The 21,257-nt window shown below is 43.7% G+C and overlaps 2 protein-coding genes across 2 annotated transcripts in view; one reads left to right on the forward strand and one right to left on the reverse strand.

Moving 5' to 3' along the window:
* T265_09745 (hypothetical protein) overlaps positions 1–12,296 on the forward strand; it is a gene marked incomplete at both ends in the record, with an annotated part of 49,193 nt that extends 36,897 nt beyond the window's left edge. Inside the window, 5 exons of the mRNA XM_009175910.1 lie at positions 3,671–3,748; positions 6,407–6,722; positions 9,576–9,837; positions 10,830–10,949; positions 11,151–12,296. Coding sequence (XP_009174174.1) covers positions 3,671–3,748; positions 6,407–6,722; positions 9,576–9,837; positions 10,830–10,949; positions 11,151–11,364 — 990 coding nt within the window. The remainder of the gene's footprint in view (positions 1–3,670; positions 3,749–6,406; positions 6,723–9,575; positions 9,838–10,829; positions 10,950–11,150) is intronic.
* T265_14945 (hypothetical protein) lies at positions 7,385–7,575 on the reverse strand (the record flags this gene model as incomplete). The annotated part of the gene is made up of 1 exon (XM_009175913.1): positions 7,385–7,575. A coding segment is annotated over one exon (189 nt), but the record flags the coding sequence as incomplete, so codon positions are not given.
* Positions 12,297–21,257: the final 8,961 nt, after the last annotated feature.

Consider the following 21,257-nt stretch of genomic DNA (forward strand, 5'->3'; position numbering starts at 1 on the left):
TTGTTTTTTATCTTGTCCCAACTCGAAAGAGATTTCCTAGCTTCATTGAGGATGTGAGTCTTCAGTCTCTTGTTCCTCGGTACATTATTGGTTTGTAAATATTCGCTGCATTTGATAATTGTTTCCAGTGTATGAACTCTACCTTTCTATCGTTTTGTCATATACAATATTGATCTTGTTGCTGGGGTCCTTATTAGTGAAGTCATTCTACTGTTATTTCACGCACTGAACGAATGACCTTCAACCACAAACTATCACTTATCGTGTTTCGGTTTGTTCCGGAGCAGCACTACCCGTTTTATTTAACAACCGAAATAAGGCCAATGTCACGAATGGAACTGTTTCGTTTAGGTCATAGCTATACTGTTCTGCTCTGGTGTTTCGCGAAGGATTTCGCTAGCGCACAGGTTCGAATCTGTTAGATATCTCACCATAAATGTCTGTAGATGGAGGCTAGTTTATTCCTGAAAGGAAGATGTTGTATTCACTGTAAATAAATTTGGATTGTCCAACCTGTTTCCTTCTGCAAGCTGTTGTTTAACTAGAGGTTTCCTATAAAGACGGGATACCGTATAGGAACCTTCAGTTGTCCTCACATTTCTTTCGAAAACGGACGGCGCCACTACAGCGAGGTTGAATTTTAATAGGAACGTTTCGGCTCGCTGAAAGGTTTATTGAATTGAAGGTTTATTGAATTTTTGAAGGTTGCTTGTTGTGCTGTCGTTCCACTTACTTTATTCACTGGAAGAGTAATCTTCATACTTTGTATGTTTGTCTGTCGATTCCAGTGAGATTCTTATAATCCAGCAAGCATCTTGTTGCCATATTATTGCGTGTCACTGTTTCCCAAGCATATATGCCCCTTCTGTATTCGGCACACTACATGCATTAATCACCTAACACTGTAAAGTGATTGAATTAAATATCGGTTTGTTAACCCTCGTACACGATACCGCTTGTCGCTTCTGATTTTCTTCTCAGTTCACAATTGTTTTCCACTTTGCAACTGTGAACCATATTACACGACTGTCGTTGTAATTAGTAACTTCCCTTGTTGCTGACAGATCAGACTTATCTATTACACGAGACTAACGTCCAATCAAAACACAATTCGCCGAGTTAAAAGGAAAATTAGTTTTTACCAGATGAATTTAAGCTCGACGGTACATACAAGCCACAGATTGTGAGCTATCGCGCCATTGATTCAACTATCACGCCGTTGCAGTCTGTTCTGCCCACGTTGGCGGAACACCCTGAAACTCATGTGAACGTGTATCGGAACGTGTACTTTCAGTCAGCTGACAAATCGATGAAAGTAAGACAGACCTATGCTCGATCGCGAAGCCTATCCAAGCGAATGAAATGTCAATCCGAAGCTCCTAGCATTCAATGAAGCCATGCTGATCAATCGCTATCGACGGAGCCTATCCGCACAAAAGACTGACAGGCCCCATTTGCGGTAGAATATTGATTCCGATTCGTTTATAACGACTGGTTGCCTCCGCCGTTTCATTCCTCTGTTCTGATGTAATCTGATAGTCTTTGGTACCTGGCTGACAACGTAAAACCAAAATTTTGACATCCCTCCAACATTTTTATGTGACCGTTTAAAGTCTTTTTTATTGATTTGTTTTTAAGTGTCTTGAGTCCAATATGCAGAGTTATAATCCATCTTTCGTGATTCAGTCCAAGTCGTTGATCCCTTTCCGTTGATTTCAATATCCTGTAAGCATTTTGAAGGTTGATGTACTTGATCTGAGATCTTCAAGCGGTCACACCTTGATTCACATGTCATATTCAGTGCGTTTACGTTTACGTGCTACTTGACAGAAGGTTAATGATGTGTAGTTGTTCTCCTGGCACTAACTATACGTTACCGGCATACGTGGGCGTACGCACGTCCCATGGATGACATCTACATTTACGCTATCAGATTTCCGCTGCTCTTAATTCTGCTTGAACCCGAATTGGATGAAAGGATCTATTTCTTTGAAGACATACCTAACTATCCGAATTGATCAATTGCAATAATTTCCACACGAATCGGAAATGGCAGTTATATTTCAGGACTCGACTCATATGAATTTTTGTTGCGTACCCAATGTCCCCCGGATAACCCAGTTTCCGATCGTTGTGTTTGTATCCCTTCTAACTTTGCATACCGCTCTATATTGCACCGTATCCTGTTTTGCACACTAAACAGTGCAAGTTAACAGCTGATACTGTTGGCCTAGAATAGGGATGCGCTTAGGTTGCCGGATCGTGACTCGTAAATCTGGGGTGGGGACCGCGGTACCAGATGTGGCATTAAACTCGCCTGAATCCTAGGTAACAGATGTCTCGCTGGGTCATACTGTTAAGGTGCGAACCGTCTAGATTAACCGCGGCGATAGGAACGGAAACTTATTTAATGACATCAATAATATCTGAAGAAAATCGATGCACGAATCTGTAAGGCTTGGGTCGCGTTTGCTAATTGGAGTCAAAGCGATATATCCCTGAATCTCAAGGAACTTATTAAGCAGGTTACAGTACGACTGTTTTGTTATATGGCCTGTTCGAGCACCGGAACTGGGACATCTTCACTTGTTCGACAACCGTTATCTCAGGACGATGGGTCGTGTGGTTTGGTGTCGGCGAATCCATAATGAGGCAGTTAGAAAGTACCGGTTGTGCAACGGGTACTTCCATTGAAGAATGTGTCCAGCACCAGAAGCTGCGTTGGTTGGGACGTGGGTTGCGTATGCCGAACCATCGTTTGCCGAAGAGAGTGCTGTTTTCCATGCCTAATTCGGAGTGGCTTAAGCATAGAGGTGGCCAACCCTTGACTTGGCAAAGGAGTATGGAGGTTACGAAACGCCTGGGTGCTGTCGGTGCTGCCCGTCTTCCAGGATGGGGACCGCGTGATCCCCACTACGCCTGGTTTCAGGCACTACAGGATATGACTGCTAATGGATTTCAGTGGCTTGTTGTCAGTTTCTGTCTGGATTGCTTGAGTGAGTGCTTGGAGGTGTGCGCACCTGAGAATGATCGTAGTAAGTTAGCACCAAGTCCCTCCCCTGTCCAACTTTGTTCTTTTCTTCGCAATTAGGTTTTCAAGTAAATCTTAGTTGTGCAGCAGCAAAGCATCATTGTTGAACACTAATATCATGCTGTCGATGATGATGATATCCATTATTGACTTTGGGTGTAGCCAGTCAATGTTTTTTCTACCTTTTAACGCGCCTTGGCAGATGATAGCTGTTGATACTGTTGCTTATCATCTCCGCATGTTAACCTTTTCCCGTTAGACTATTTCCTTTCATTGACAACATCCATTTGTTTCTATTTGATACACTTGTGGTGCTGATCTTCAGTGGGTTGCTCGAGCTAATTATAACTTTCCGTTCATGGCCGCTTCGATACTGGGTAGTCCGATTTATCCCTATCTGGGAGATTTTGTTCTCTGACGAGTACAGTCGACTTTTTAGGTTTTACGGGTGAATTCTTTGACTGTGAAAAATACCCTTCAAAGCGTGACGAGGTCTATGGTCTTGGTTCGCCCTCCCCTATTACCTCAGCAGACATTAATACTCACCGTTTTAAACTCCCACATACTCCAATGCAGCGCTTCCTTTCGTATCATCCGGAATTTCCTGTCCACGTTAGTGCGTTTTTTTTTTTTTGACAGACGCATGGAGCTGGATCAGCTGGTACAACCTCCGAATATGACTACGCGTATAACGGCTCTTGGAGTATGGGTGTGAAGGTAAGTTCCTGTCGAATGCCCATTTACCATTAGGAAAACCCAGGGTACCAGGGTTGCTGATTTTCATCCCCCTCCATATAAAGGGTATGGTCTTATAAAAACCACTATCTCTTGCTCCTGACGAAAGAACTTATTCAAGGTTGCTGAAAACTTTCCGACAAACTTGTAGGCAGCATCCCTTCAAGGATATACACTGCGATTTCTCAAATATCGTACCAACTGAAACAGGAGGCCTTCTCAGGTGACATAGATCTACGCCACCTGAGCTACCGACATTCTCCTCTATAGAGGAGGCGGCCTTTCTACAGCACATTCAGTTGAACGATATCTTAACCGAGGAATTCAGCTGCGATTTAGTCGAGTTTCCTGTTGAAACCAAATTAGTTTGCAAAAGGAGCCGTTTGCGAACTTGAGCTTGACCTGTCGTCACGGGAAGCCCTTCAAGTGGGAAATAACCCTACGTATGCTGAAATTCCAGGAAACCTTATAGTACTTTTTTGTTTTAGTTTCCACTTCGTACTGTTACTATTATTACGATGTGTTTCTTTACGTGCGCTCAATGAAAGTTGTACGAACGAAGTACGTGGGTGCTTGTCGCGAAAGATCAAACGGGCTCCTAGTCAACTCACTCGCAGATTGAGGGTCAGTTGGATGGGACTCCTGGTGGCCAGTGTTCACACTCAAATTTTGTGCAAAAATGCAACAGTCAATCTAGTTTACAGTGTATTCATTTGCGCCAAAGCGCAATACAGACTGTCCCTATGTCAACTAATACGTATCGTCCTTCTGCTTCGTGTTTTTTAGACTCCCTTTAGTTGTATAAAAATCATAATTCTACAATATGTCGCCACACAACTTGATCTTGGACTCTAGCGTTCTAATGTTAATTCAATGCTGATTGCTTTTTTTACACAATGATCCCCAGGTTTATTGTCCTGAAAGGTTCTACTTCGCATTTGCAATTTTTTCATACAGCCCGGCGCTTATTTTATTAGTTTTGCGGTACTTTTTTTAACGGAGTTTAATTCAATGTGCCCCTAGACTAGTCTGCATAGGTAGTACTCTCTGTTTCCAGCGATATTTTGTATCATGCAGTGCTTTGTGAAAGTTGTCGCATCATCGTTCCGCTCACATTCAACACCACATGCGATAGGTATTTGAAATCCATTTTGCTGGCATCCGTGTGATTGATTAACGGTTTATTCACTGATCGATTTGTGTTTATCCAGAGTCAAATCATCCTATCAGTTTTATGGCCGCAAACCCCTAAACTGGAATACGTCAAGTGGTCAAGATGGTTACAAACATGGCTCGGCGACACTAAGGGATGTTTTCATATCCAGGTCATTGCATTCTGTAGATAGATGTTCACTCTACACTCCGCTGTTATCGGTGCGTATCGGTGCGTGTGTATATTCTCGTATGGATCTTCTTTGCTACCACTACTGACTCAGCTGCTTTGGATAGACCACGAAATATAATCTAGACTCAAATTTGTACTCACATACATTGGCCTCTCCGTTTTCGGTTTACAATGCCACAACAGCGACATTTGGTTACATGGAAGTCCACGCAGACACAAGGCCTTATTGAAGAGGCTCGCTTTATGTGTCAGAGCTGGAAGAATTATCATGAAATGACCAGAAATCCTCACAAAGTTCTCCGGCCATTTAGGTTTGGCTTATTAATCATGGTGTCGATCCCGTGCGTTTTACTGGACGGGTTAGCGTTAATGCTAGTCATGTTTTCGCTTCTACAAAGGGTCTCTTCTGGGGCGGGTGCTCTCCGGTCTTGATCAAATGAAGTTCAGCGAAATTCAATCTGAAACAACATCACTGCTGTGGAAAGTATTGTTTGCACAGTTTGTGTATACATCTACTGAGTGCACAAATCGGCAACCCTCACGTTGGTTCTAAACGCACGGCGTCAAACCCGGCATGGGCTTTCATACCTCAGAAATCAGTCGTCCATGAAGAACATCTTGTAAGAAACGTCATCAGGAGGTCATAACTCTCCTGAGGATCCATCACTTGCTCCAACTCGAAGATACTCGTAGAATCAGTCATCAACCATTGGTGACAAGTCATCGTGGCTTGTTCACGAGGCAATAAATACTACGTCAGAACGTAGTTTGGCATTTGATTTTCATACGGCCAGATGTCCGACTGTACAAGGTCGTGGAATGTCAGTTCGATTATCTGCGTTCGACCCCAAAATTTCCCGCTTATCTCGAGCTGAGACTTACGTTAACTTGGACTGAACCGTGCTCAACCGTTCGCCCCTTATTTAAGAACCGCATGAATTTTCTTGACCTGTCTGGACGAAGCAGCATTCTTCTTCGAGTGATTGTGATTTTCACGTCTTCTGGGAATGTCACAGAGCTTCAACGGAGATTTCACTAGTTACCCCTATTAACTTCGGACTCTGTTTGATTGGTCTGTGCCTTCATGTCACAAAGATCGATCTGACTTCATTCTCACTGGAACTAAGATGGTGTTCTTTTTGCTAGGTAACAGAGTGATTTGAATGGTGAAGTGATGTTGGCGGTTTTGCGCCAGTCCCCAACCACTCCCCTTGTGTTAGTGCGTTCTTTAATGGCTTCCATTGACACTGGCTGACATTTCATCCGCCTCCCCGTCCCCGCCGATTCTTTTTCAGCTCAACCTAAGTTTGGCTATGAACCAGAATAACGAAACCCACCCAGGTTCAGCCGCACACCAGCGAACGTTGCTTCCCGCTTCAGGACTAGCCAATCATCTATCTGCCACGCTAAGCCCACCCGCAGTGCCCGCGCATCAGAGTACACGCACTGCCGTGAATAGCTGCAAAGCGGACACTGGTAGTGCAAGAGCGAAGGGTGTTACGCGTGGACCGGCTTCCGCCCTTTTACCGCAAGAATTCGATAGTCTATCGACGGATAGTTGCGATGACTCATGGGATAAAACCCATGGCCGTGTGGTTCGTGAGTTGACAAGTGAGTGAAAATGGTTGGGTATATTTTTCACTGGTCTGCCCGATGGACTCATACTGTTTCAAATGCCATTGAAGGTCCATCTATTTCCACTTGTCCCCGTCAATGTATTGTCACCGATCTGCCATTCATTTCTAGAAAAAAGTGACGCAGTCCGTGGAAAACCCGCCATATGGGGTGAAAAATGCTAACTTCACTGAGTTAAAGGCCGTACAGCTACATCGCCATAACCTGTCACTCACTTAGCGGGTTACAAGTGATGTATGGGCCGCGCATCTCACGTTGTCCGTACTCACTACCTGGAGCAGATAGTTGACTAATACTTCGATTTCGTTGGAAATGCTCTTCAAAATCTGGCTTGTGTGGTGGTGGCGTTGAGTAAACCTCTGCACAGAACCTCCGCAACAGTTCTATTTTCTATTTTGACCAATCCTTCCGGTATGCTGTAGAGAGCGAAATATCCGAGAAAGCTTGTGGCACGTAGCATCTAACCGACAAACAGATTCATTTAGGTCAAAGCAAACACTGTGTCAGGGAGCCTGTGTACGGATACACTATGTTTGCCACACTCACATCCACAGTTGATATGTGGAAAGATAAAGGCACCTTAGCTGGCAACAGGCCACCACAGAATGAGCTGCTCAGGAACGCTAATAATCCAACACTAGAAGGATACGACTAGTTCAATCATCGGTGGGGTCTTCTGTATACGGTCGTGATTTCGTGCGCTTCCGGCAGGGCATCCGGAAACTACAGCCAAATCCGGTCGGAGGAATGGTGATGGTGGCTCTTTGATAGTATAGCAGCTTTGTTGACTGGAAATTGCTGAGTGGCTATTAGGAGTCTCCTGCAGCATCTCTGAACATCTGACTACCGAACTGAATATGGAAAGTGTGTAATACATCCATCCCATTTCAAGAAAACCGAAGCATGCAAGCATCCGATTGCCCGGCATGCAGATTTGCGCTTAACTCCACTAGAAATTCCGCTGAGTGTTGCTTTTGAAAGTTCATTCCAGATGCCATGTATTTCAAGCTGTTAGTCAATTAGAAGCAGCTACTTTGCTTGAATGGCAGGACCCTAAAGTTCGCGTTATTTCCAACTCCAGTCAGATAGTGCCCGAAGGGCTTTGTATCTGTTTGCCAGATTACTGGTCACATTTACATCCGCCCTATATTTCGAACAACCATCCTGCTTTTCCACCACAGTTATTCTGAGTAAATCCCACCAAAGAGGGGAAACACTGTACTCGAGTTTCGCTCTTATTTGGGTACATCAGCAGTGCACATCCACTGTGATATTTTCACTCCGACCATCTGACACGCAAGGTGAAAGTGTTGGCACTACTTCGCGAACGCATACTTGACACATCTGAATAGGTAAACGCGTTAACGTTTGAGCAGTATGGTTTGTTTACGCAATAACTTAAACAACCAGCCAACAACTGTCCTGGTTGCCTATCTATTGGCTCACCTGTCAGAAACGCCCAATCAGGTAGTGCCACAGACTTCTGAAGTCTGCAATGGCAATCTCTTGAATAGTCGTAGTTGGTTGTGCTTTTTTTTGAAGGAACTATCTTCTTGGCATTTCCAATGGTTCGGGCGAATGGACTTCGTGTAGTGCACCACGACTGCTGTGGAAGCGCCAATACAAGCTGTCTCACCTGTGGTTGTTGAGGGAACAATAAAAACTCATCATTTCTTATGCCGAGATGCGCGGTTCGGTTGTATAGGTTCGCTGTTGGGGACTACTTCGCCAGATTTCAGGTTAATTAACGATGCAACATGAATACCAGCTGAAACTGCTAATGACAGTCGGAGACCAATTGAGCTGCGAATTTCGATTGAGCAACCACCAGCCCACACTTCACGACCCAGTGATGATGTCACATCGATTCGTGATGAAATGTTTCCAACCCAGTTGTTCATTTAAGTAGTGCTTCTGAGACAAAACCCACTATGATGACTTTCAATCAGAAGGGACTACCAGTCTTTTCAACAAGGTAAATGCCTCAGCAGTTTGTCGGGGGAAGTTTTACACCAATAAGGATAATGGTGCCGGGGTTCACAACTAGTACCCAGTCTGACCCACTCAAAACACTACAGACAACTGACAGTTTGTGGATAAAGTTCAGCTCATAACGGTTGTCTGCGAAGTGATCATGCTTGAGATTGTGTGCTGGTCTTCGACTTGAAGAAAAAGCCCATGACATTGTCTACGGTTATCCAGAGACTGACAGGAGTTGCCTACAAATATTTCACCAAGTTTGGAGTTCCCGTTACCTGTCCAGTCGGTTACACTCAAACATAACTTGGGTAATCTGGTTTGTCCTCTTTGCTCACCGAATACTGACACTGCGTAGATTTTTCTATGGATATCCAGTTAGCGAAACAACAGTTGAATTGCTGGGTTTCCATTTCCGCTTTGTGTTTCCCGGATGTAGGTATACTTTGGAGTAGTAAAATGTATTCACCTGTAACACCCTTTCGGTGCCTAACGGCCATGCTCCCAGAAGGAAGCACGAGGGCTGGGTTACTGTCAAATTGCCCAAGCCTAGGCAGGGGAGTCGAGAGGCAAATGTCGGGTTCGAACCACGAACCTTACGGTCAGTAAATTCGCGCTCCAACCACTGAGCCATTTCGGAATGAGGAATATGTGGCGTCTAGAGTAGTGTTTCATACTGGGAGCACTTACATTTTCCTAATAAATATTCAGTACTTTAACGAACCTATCAAGCCGGCAAATCAATGGTCGAGCTTTCCACCATCAACGCACAATCCTACCTTGTATTATGAGCCGGTTTTCTTTTCTATGTTGTTCGCGTTAAGTGCATCCGAGCGTTTTTTTCATTTTCAGACTGTCGCGTTGTCGATCCGGCAGCTGTTCTTCCCGCGGTGGGTCTGTCCAACAGGGACGCATCGATCATCGGTGTTCCTATCTCGATGAAGTCGGTCGGCCAGGCATCCACCACAGTTGTTTTACCCCAATCAATCTGTGGTCCCCAACTCGACCGACCGCGATCGGGTGTCTTACAGCACTCTCCGGCCGATTTGAGGACACCTCAGAGCTGGACAGTGCGGGCTGCTAACCTGCAGTCTTTGCCGTTGGAAGAACAACCGTATGTACTCGCCCCTCTTTTCCAGTTTAACGCAATATGATGACTTAAGGTGGCTTTAGGATTTCAATATACGATGGTGAAAATCATGTGTCACAAATAATACAAGGAGTCATTAGAATTCGAGCGCTTTGCTACTTGTCCTCCGCAACAGAATCATAGTGGCGTTTTTATTTATCAAATTGAGCATCCCTGATGCGGCTAAAACGTTGACATTCTATGGGGGAAGTCAGACACAGTAAGACGTTTCAATAAGACTTCGCAGAGGAACCAGTAACTTTAATTGCTGTTGGCTTGTCCGTGGTATCGTAGAATGTGAACTCTGTAAACCCACAACCGGTCGGTTGGGTGTGGAATGATTATGATTCAGAGGAAAACCATAGATTGGTTTATCTTTCATCATACGATCATGCACACAACCGTCCTCATTTCATTCAATAAGCCATGATTTTTTTTACCGAGGTTACAGCCATGTTACTCCACAATTGCCGAACACAATGCAAAATGTGAAAATAGTCGTTCTGACAATCTAAACTCAAATCCAATTCAGCGCAACGTGAAGCTTCTGGTAAACGAACTGCTTATTATGACTGCACTGATTTGTTTGTATGGCAACGAGCTCTTATCGTACGGAAAGACCGGGGCAGTATGTGTCACGACACCTGTCAGCGATTGTTTTAGCTCCGCGGCTGCCCCACCTTGAAGCATATATGGGCTTCCACAGATCTTGTCTTTTACTAGCTTACTCGCAAATATCAGTAACCGACTTTCAACGCGGATTTTCTTCTTTCTGAACGTCACGCTTTCTATTTGCCTTTTCCGTGGTTTATGGGTTCTTCCAACCTACCTAGCAAGCTCTATCTCTCGTTTTAGTTGTATTTCAATCCGAGAATATTTAGTTGAGTTTCATTGCACTGTTTTCTGTTTTGATCACCCTCGTTTTTATCCGTATCCCACTTACCGTACATTTTCACGCCTATGCCCTTTTGCCAAAGGTGGTTCCACCCGTCCCTAACCCGTTCTGACGCAGAGGAACTTATGTCCAACGAACCCGAGGGCAGTTTTCTCGTCCGGAACAGCGAGACCTGCGTGAATGATTACTCCCTAACCATCAGGTATGAAATTCTTCTCATCATCGGACTGCCATGTGGCAGTTCATATTGCGTTTCATATTCCAATATTTTCGAGAAAAGATTTTCCAGGAGTCACATGTCACCCTGATCATAGACACCTTTTATCACGTTTTTTGTATTCGCTGTCTTGGTACTACGTTTGCTGACTCCTGTTTAACCTCCTCGTACTTTTCTGGTTAACAGACACAAAACCTTTCTGCATATGAAGATTTCTCGAAACCCCCGCGGCCAGTTCATTTTGGGTGAGTATAGCCAACCGTATGCAAGCGTGCCTCAAATGATCTACCATTATGCGTCTACCTCTGTACCCGTCCGTGGAGCTGAATATGTGATGCTCATTCATCCGGTATGTCGGCAGATTACCCGACCTCTACCACCGCCACCACAACCAGGCTGAAACGCCCGTCCAACTCCTTGAACCTCTATCAAACCCTGACACAGGCTTACACGTTCCCTTTCCCGTCCCCACTCATTCCCTCCATGTGCCATGTCAGAATCGACCATAGCGCCTTGTTGATTTGTATTTCCACACAGAACTCCACGCGTGAACATGAGCTGCATTTCGACTCAAATCAAGCCATAAACTCGTCCATAAACACCCCCCCCCCATCATCTGCTACCACTGGATCGTTTCTCAGAAACTTTTGTGATACGCGCTTTTTCAGTTCCCGTATTTCCCTTATCTAATATATTCGTCTGATCAACATTTGCACAACCCACCTGCATCCGACCAGCGTAGTACTTTCGGTGAACCAGTCATATTAGCTCTTCCAGTTACAATCTTCTCGACAGAGATCATCTACATTTACAAAATTTTTTCGTTTTTGTCATTGGGCCATTTGATTTTCTCTTCATATTCGCCGACGTAGTTATGACGCCATTCAGCCGCTGAGTTTAATTTCTATTGTGTTTTGCATCGCCCGGTTGCACCCTTGCCCAGTTCTGTACAGTATTCGGAGCTTTTTGTACGTGGATCCCTTCCCCATGTCGTCTCGCCCTCTCATTGACCGGTCACTGAATTTGACACTATCGCTTGCTTCTGTCTGCTAAACAAGCGGCTTGGTCCATCATTTTGTCAGTATGAACTTGGGTCATATACACTTTTATGCGATGGAGTTGTTCGACCCGGAAATTCCACTTTCCTATCGTTTAATAGAAGTTAAAAATTGGTGGTACTGCCTGACAGTCTGAGATGACAGTGTACTCGGTGAGACCATCGGTATGATGAAAGGATACAGCCAAGCATTGCCAGTACAACAAAATTCTATGTTCAGCAGGTGTTCTTTAACACCTAGTTGTTTGTGGTTGGGAATTGTGCCGCTGTTGGAGTAGTCCGTTTATACCAAGGAACCTCGATGGTTTCAATTCCTGCCCGTTGCTCATGCTAGGTATAAATATACCCTGGTATGAATTCACGGTGGACCAAAGGCTGGCGGTGGCCCCGCAGCAATAGAAGGACGTATTTGACGTGTTGAGATGCTTTTACGTCCTTAAGGAAAACCAAATCCCAGCCAGATTCTCGGAATTTTCCAGTAAGACTTCCCAATGTGATGACTTTCATGCCACGCAGTACCAAGCCACTCTTGAGGTCGCCAATAAACTGTCCAGGGCAGTTTGCGTCAAAATGCCCAAACCCACAATGTTAACCACGTTCTTTCAATGCACAACTTCGCTATATTTGCACAAGCCTTCTCAGTAAATTTGATTGATTTTAAACTACCCTTCACGGGAACGTTATCCATTTCGTACAAAACCGAGCTTCTACGCCACTCAGTGGTTGCCTGTGAACAACACAGCAAATGAAGAAGATTCTACAATCTACCGGGTTTTTCATAACCTACACCGCCACCTTTTTTTCCGACTGCTTTGCCCGAAAAGTTAACAAACAGACTCTTGTTCTTTAGTCTCTTAATTTTTATGTTGGTGTGAGACTCAATAGGTTTCACTGAGATTTCATCCTGTCAATGAATCCAGTCTGCTGAAATGCTGGGAATCGTTGTACAGCTGGTTCATCCTTATTGGAGATAATCAGCAGCACGTATCTCGCGAAACTCAGAGTTTCGAACTCGTGACTTTGGCCTGTCATTGAACCCGTTTGGCCACGAACGGCCGAATAGCAATATGGTTAGCTTCAAGCTAGATTGGATATAGCGCCGCCCATTCTCCAATAGCAAAAACCACATCACGTGATCAGGTATTGCGTTTTAAACGGAAACAATTTAGGTTTCTCCACTCACCTGAGCTTGAGGTAGTTCAGTGATTAGGTCGCACACTTACTGACCGGAAGGTCGGTGGTTCGAACCCGACCGTGGCACCTCGACTGCATTTTCCTTGGCTTCGGCTACCCAACAGTATCTCTGCTCTGCCGCTTCCCTCAGTGACATGACAACTAGGCACTAAAAGGATGTTACACCTGAGTGATTGTTTTATCACTGTTGTCCTTCAGTCACATGATATCATAGACTCACGAAAAAAGCCTTTGAAATATAAGTGTAGGGCGGTTTGTTTCTACCTCTGCTGTATAAGTTCCCCCTCAGCAGCAACGTGTCTCCAACTGATTGCCAAAGCATGTACAGACCTTCAGGACCAGGAGCTGTCTGTTGGCAAAATGCCTGACAAATAATTCAGCATTTCGGTTGGTCTCATTATCCGATGTGTTTTTCATCCAAATGATTGCTCGAGATTACCTGCGAAAGGCGCCTATAAGTGTTAATTAACGTTGTAGTTCGATCTAGTGGGAAGTAACGCTTTGTGCCCCGATCCCCGTATTTCGCTTTCCCCTGCATATTAACCCGTGAACTTCCGCATACGGGTAACTTGGGACATTTCCACGTACACATTCCTATAAAGGGGAGCACCTAGCAATATTGTTAAAACCGAAGGGTGGATATGAGGAAGAACTACTGATATAAGAATGTCTAAATATAATGCCGGTGACCGGTTTCGCCCTTCCTAAAGCTCATCGGGTTGTAGCATTCCCCGAATTTCAGTCATTGTTGTTGCGTCGCCAGTAACTTTGTTAATTCTATCGAACAGAACTGGGGATTGTCTCGGAAAGCGTGCTAATCTTGTTTTAAGTTCTGAGAGTTCGGAAGGCACAGTCTTTGTCACAGGGTTCTCCTTGTGGGGATTTATTCTGAACTTAGAGCTTTTTGGTTAATAGCAACTGGTCCACTCAACTTTTGGAAACAGCTCCTTACAATGAAACATCCCCTGAGTTCGTTGAGAGTCGACTGGTACACTCGGTCCTTGCATTATTCATTTTCCGGTCTCCCTAGTATTAATTGCATAAAATTTTTCATCTCTGCTCAGTTTCCAATTTGCTTTAACTAGTTGATACAGGGCTGGCAATGTTGCGGAATATAGATTGCTCGGGAGCGCGGCTTGGTTGTTGGTCTGTTCACCGAACTTGGAATTCGGACTGCAAACGTTTATTCGTCAATCAAGGTGATCTTTCCAGTACGGGGTTGACAGACAATGTCACTTCGATTGGTGATGAAATGGAAATCTAGAACCGTTCGCCATACGCTTGCCAGTTCTGCGCTTTCTTTCCTATCCACACTGGGGTGCTGGGCAATTTTCACCACCACGCCCGTCAATCTCTTTGGCATCAATCTTAGTCTCGGCCTCAAAGCTTTAACATTTTTCAAATCCGTTTTGCGCCGACTGTCTAGTGCATACCCCATACAGCCACCGATTGTTTATCAAACCCTTCTGAAACGATAAGCTGGTGACTGTTCTGGAACAAAACTGGAGAATAGTCCATCAACAGATTCAATAAACACTATCTATCGGATTAGGTATGGAGGACTTGAACTTGAGGCTAGACAAGATATCACCAAGATTATAAGGACGTAATACATATAGTTGCTGAAAATTCTTCGATATCATAACCGAGAAATTCAGTTGGGTTACAAGTTGATGTTCCGTCAAAACCAAACTGATATGCAGATGAGTGTATTTGTTGATATCATCAAGATGTTTGAACGACATGGCTCCTGAAGTGACCGCTTGCTTTCGGTAAACACATTTTGTACAATGCTGCTGCCTCCTGGCTGAAATTCACTGACTTTCAGCCACTAGGATTGAACTCATGGTGAAAAACAGGAACGGCTTCATAATTTTGCTAAGAATTTCATTATATTCACCTTAGACTTGAAATTCCAGCTGCCTGTATTGAACTGCAGACCCTTGATCACGCACAGCGATTTTCTGAAGTGCGCCTTTATCTTTCGAAGAGTGCTTCATTTCTGCTTCTTTGTTCGCTAGCATGTTTTTACCTCTGTATACGTCTCACAATCTTGAAACCTCAACTTCATGGCTATTCGACGTGGATGCATTTCGCCAATTCGAAGATGAAATGCGGCTCATTAAAAAACATTCTTCACGCTTGAATTGTCGTATCCATTATTCAATCGAGATTACGCTGGAATAGAAAGACCGTATCACTTGTATGATTCCTCTATGCAGGCGTGATTCCGCTCAAAGGCACTCATCGATAAAATTGACCGTTTATCGACCACGTGTTAAGTTCGAAGAGCGTTAGAATTATCCGAGTTGTAAAGAGAACTGAAGATCTGGAACCATTTTAACTATATCACCACTATCTCACCACTCGTATCCGAGGCTGAGGCGTTTCTGACCGGCTTGGTGACGTTCGGGTTGTTGAACGCTTATTCCTTGAGGCGCTGTGTGCAGTGGAAATGACTGTTCTACTAAAAAATGAAACACGCACATCAGTGAGCTAACCTTCTACTTGACAGGTGAGAGCAGTCTTGAAGTAAGCGATGGTACCTTTCATATTCAGACACTATATACATATATTCATTCGGATCACTAAGGTTTTACTGTTCATCAACAACTTTTGATGACTGGAGTTCTTTTTGAAGACTAGTTACTTAAACGGGCGTATTATTAAGTTGGTTAGTCTCGCATCGTCTTACACCGAGAACGGGCACCGAATGAGTTCAGTCGGCCTTTTTGGTAATGCATACTCTTAGTCAAGTCCACACGCAATACACAAATAATAGTTTGCGTTTCGAAACGTAAGGCTTGGCAGTGCCAAAGAAATGGTTACAGAAAGTTTGCTAGTTAACAAGGCTTCAGCATATCAAAAGCCTTATTCTTACTGGGAATAGTGAGTGATGCCGAATGGAGTTGAATCACCAATAGTACTAGTATGAATAACTTTTTTGTGGTGAGATTTCATTGTCTGGACCTATTTTGAAGTTGTGTTAATTTGCATTGAGTAAGCGCACACAGATCGAGTGTTAGTCGATGAGTGCGCTTATATCAGTAAGGATTGAATATATGCCCTTTTCTTCCCCTCGATTATTGTCCAGATCACTATAAGCACCTGGACGATGTTATATCTGCTGATTCGTAAATCTGTGGTATCTGCTGTTGACCTGCTCCCATGTCTAGTTGCCGGAAAAAAGATTCACAGAAGGGAACACAACAGCCATATCCCAAACAGGCGAGTGTGAGAGCAAAAGTTACAGCGGCCCACGCTATTTAAAGGGGGCTTTCTGACATTGATCCAGGCTGTCTGATAGGCGTTAGTGAACACCCGTCAACATCGATCGTGCCTCTATGAAAAGCCTGAACGCTGATCACATTAGGTCGTGCTTCTGTGGCGTTCATGAACACTCATCAGCTTTCGCTGAATTCATTGAATGATTGACTGGCCTGGATGCTTGCTTGAGATTTTGGTGGAGCAATAGGTTCCCCGGGCGTTCTGAGGTTACATTCAGGAATCTGACCTTCCTCATAGACGAGCCTTGGCGAAACTATTGTTCGAATTCCGAGGTAAAATTTTCTCATTGAATAACGGAGAGCCTTCGTACATGCGCATTTAACCCATCACGTACAACGGTTCAGAAACATCGGTTACAAAATGAATAAAGCTTCCCGGAAGAACAAACGGAATTAGAGGAAATGAAATAAAAGAATTCATTTCAAAAGCCACATTTTTAAAATGAAACCACTGTAGTTCGCTATAAAAAAAAACGATCTGGGGTCAGCTTATTTCGGTTACTGACCTTTCGTGGTATAACTCGATCAGAAACAAACCAAGCAGTGCACAGGGACGAGTGATAGACGGAAAACTGCTAACTGAACATGAAGCTAAGAGGTTTCCGGTAAACATATTCTTGTAACTTCACCAGTACAGGAATTACGAATAAGAAAACACAACGGTCACCGCATTATTGTGATGATGCATGACAGGTAATAGACGACACTGCACACAGCTGGTAATGAACACACTTCCGGGATTTATGTTATTTCTTATTAATAGTGAGAACGTGCCTTCCATGGTTATCGTCCATACCCAGGAAGTTAAAAACAATCTCCAACAGTCATTGCGGACACTCCGACTGCACGTAGACTTAAGGGTGTTCCTAACGAACCGCACAACGAGATTTCTTTTCATTATAAAATATCTCAGTGCTCGTTTTTGACTCAACAGTTCCGTTCCCTCGATACACACAAACCTTTATTATCATAGACGTGACTTGATCAAAAATTAGGACGCAAATCATCGAGAGATTGTGAACAAATCGTCTATATCCGGTGTGTCTATCGAAGTTGTTGGTTATCGTTTGTTAGCTGCTCTTACTGCTCTGATAGGGAACGTTTCATCCAGCTAGTTCCATGTGTTGGAACACCCGACTTTAAGTGACGGGAATGATTTCAACAGATATTGCTTGGTCATTGTTGGAAATCTTAAAAGGTTTCGGTATGGACCTGGGCAGAAAATCCCGTACGATTGGAAGAGAATTTCAGGACCGCGATAATACGGGGAACGCTTACAAATGTGTGCTTCTTTGTGACATCACAGGTCACAAGCTACCCGTCTAGTTGGATAACATAGTTGTTACGTAACCATCCCCGAAAACGACATCGGCTAGCAGAAGCAAACTACTGAGTTGCCGCTAAATTATGTGAAACTATCTGTTCTAGTATTGGTCCAAAATCCGTAGCCAATAACTGGCCTCGTATATGCTCATGCTAGTCAGATCTTCCAATTGCTTGAAAGCAAACTTCGACACAAAATATAAACAACCTCCTTGATGGCTTATTAAAATGCCAAAAACAGTAGTTTACTAACTGCGATAAATACACTCAATTGCAAATCAATTTGGTCTTCATGGGAGACTCAAGTGAGTCTCTCGTTTATGCTGTCCTTCAACTGAGTGTGCTGCAAACAGGCCGCCTCATTTCCAGTTGGGTACGATATTCGAGATATCACAGTATGTTTTCATAAAGGAATCTACTCACAAGGCTTTCAGTAAACTAATAAGTAGTTTCCTTTATGAAAGGAGTTTACAGAGTTGTGGCCTCTGTGGAGTTCGTTAACGATAATAGTGAAGCTGATGTGTCCTCCAGCATCCAAACAACTGCGTGCCTCCCGTTGCAGCGTACTTCTGTCCCTGCATTGCTAGGTCACACTCCATGAAAACTCGATACTTTATCTGTAGGTGCTCTGGTCCCCCAGTGGGGAACGTCTGAGGTACAATCCACTATACAGAAACATTAGTGTTCTAAACCTCGAGTCCGTAAACTTCAAGGTGTGAAAGCTTCGACGGAGCATGCCAGTGACCACAGGCGGAAATCATAGTGGCATAAGTGAGATTAGATATCAATAAATTTCCCTCTTTTTCGTCTTCGTATTTTGTTCTATATTCCAAATTCTACACGAACGATTCACGCGTGCTGATTTCATTATTCAAAATATTAGTATGATGAGTGAAATTGCGGCCGACCTCAAAAGCTTCATGCTTTTAATGTGGTGCTTTACTGTGACTGACTCCCAATAGTCTTGCAAAATTTCGCAAGAATTTAAACTGGCTATGTCTGCAGTATCACCTGTTGTTGTTCTTGGTTTGTTCAAGGCTTTGTTACAGCCAGATAGATCTCGAAAGACGAGAAGCTCTCCTAGCTGTTCGCAAACTTCTGAATCTATCTATCGCGCTCAGAATAATCCGATACCACCCGTGGTCAACGTCTTGTTACACCGAGCGATCTACGGTTATCAGCACCGTGGGGTGACTTGGTCACATCGTTTAGCGCTTGGGTAGACTGAGTAACATGGATGATGGCTAGATTAGCTCTACTCTTCGAGCTGTGGTGTTAGAAAAGTAAGCAGTTACGGTGCAATACAATCTGTGTGAATGGTCGGGCAGTTTCCACCTCCCAAAGGACGAGGGTACGCTTGCCATAGTTTTCTCGTAAATCCATTTTTTTACTACCTACTATTGTTAGCAAATCTGGAGAAAATGTTTTCACAAGTGAAAAACATCCACAGAAATGATGTCCGTATACCTGATAAATGATGCACAAAGATCATATGTTCACTTCGGTTTTCGCGTGCAATCGGTCTAATTCTCGCAATACGGCTGGCATATCTTAGAGTGGACACTTATCACTATAAACTGTGAAGCAAAAATGTATACGAACTTACATCCATATTGAGTGCGTTGTACGTTCTGGATCCCATGAAATCGATGTTCTGTATTTTTGATGTATTCATTAAAACCCAGATGGGGGTTCCAGTAGGATCAAGACCTCGACCAAAGCAAATAAATTTCCCGCAGCCATATGTAGGACTGGGATTCAGGTAGCCAACTTATTTCGTTCAATGACCAAAGATTCATCTCCTGTAAGAGGGTCTGCGTTTAGCCACTTGATTTCAAATAGTGTTCCTTCTTGTAAATAGCATCCTGACGATGACTTTAGTTGTCTAGCTCATCTAGTTTTGTTTTCATTCACTTGATCTTTTGTCCTGTAAGTGACAACAATCTATGCCGAAAAACCGAGAAGCACTGCACAACTGTTCCATCTTTATTGGAAAACAATCAACAGTGCACAGCTCACGAACATCCATAGAAATTCGTACTTGTAATTCACTCTGACTGCTGGTTGAGTAACAAACGTCTGCGAATCAATGATTAACTCGCAGTTAGACAGGATGTAGGGCATCCTCATCCTCAGTCCTTCTCAATCCCCAATCCGCATCACGCGTTACATGATAACTGGCTTATTCAATGAGGAATTCTTGGATAGATGACTCACGGGAATTGAGACATGATCCTCCCTCTGAGTTAACAATAATTTGTTGATAATATTTCCCGGTTGAAAATAAAGTAGACGAACTTGCCGTCATGGGTTTCTACACCTGGCGAAGTGCTCTATGAATTTCCAATACCTAATTAGATTTGCGACATCACTTTATTCAAACTTTTTATCCCTACAAGCTAAAGTAGATTTCCTGTTACAAACGGCTTACTTTGGTACCCACCAATTTACACAGTATCATATACGTGGTCAAACGCTGTGATAGTGCTTTTTTAGATAAGTTCACTCAATCTACTAATAACGAGTTCATTTTATTCGAATTGAAGGCGGGATGGTTTTGTGATTAGAGCACGAATTTACTGGCTTAAAGGTCGTGGTTCGAACCCGAACCCTGCATTATGACTTCGCCTGTATAGGCTCGGGTATCCTGGCAGTATCCAAGTCCTAGTGCCTCATTCAGGTGGCATGGTATCTAGGCAGGGTGCCACAGCTGAACGATTTTTTTATTCGAAATGGCAAGCAAATTTTAGCTGAGACAGTCACTTTGGGCGCGTGTATGAGACCTGACCGAGACATTTATGAATTCAACCAGGCCTTTTCCAGAGATGATCGTCTGAAAATAATGATAAGCAAGTGGGATCAGTCTGTTGACCTACCCTGATGGAGGTCCAGCTATGAACTGGGTCTTCGGGGCCGGGGACAAACGCCAGGTCGAAATCTGCAACAAAATTGCTACCGATCGCTTTGCTTGGGCGACTGCAGATAAACACATTCCAAATATCCGCTCAAACTCACGCAACAGAGAGCTGAATTACACAATCCAAAACACCAAATGCAGTACAATCTCACCGTAGACCAATACAAGTTTGGCTTCGAGAGCGATCCACAATTCGAAGGTGAAATCAGGATGACAGAATGGTCAGTTATCATATCGCGGGATATATAAAAATAAAACATGCATAGTTGAAAAACCAAAGGGACTCAACGTCCGACAGTTAAAGTCTGATTTACTGGACGAATGATGATGATGCATAAATGCTGACCATTGTATAGGCCGACTGAAAATTCTAGAAGTACATACCGGAATTATCAAGCAGACGAACGCACACCAACTACCAAGTAAAGCACGAAAGCGCTGCTTATTATTTCATACCAACTACCGAATTTCTAAGAAAATCTGGCCACTGAGAATTGACCATCACGTTCGTTTCA

Source organism: Opisthorchis viverrini, assembly GCF_000715545.1.
Source record: "Opisthorchis viverrini unplaced genomic scaffold opera_v5_307, whole genome shotgun sequence".
NCBI classification, from domain to species: domain Eukaryota; kingdom Metazoa; phylum Platyhelminthes; class Trematoda; order Opisthorchiida; family Opisthorchiidae; genus Opisthorchis; species Opisthorchis viverrini.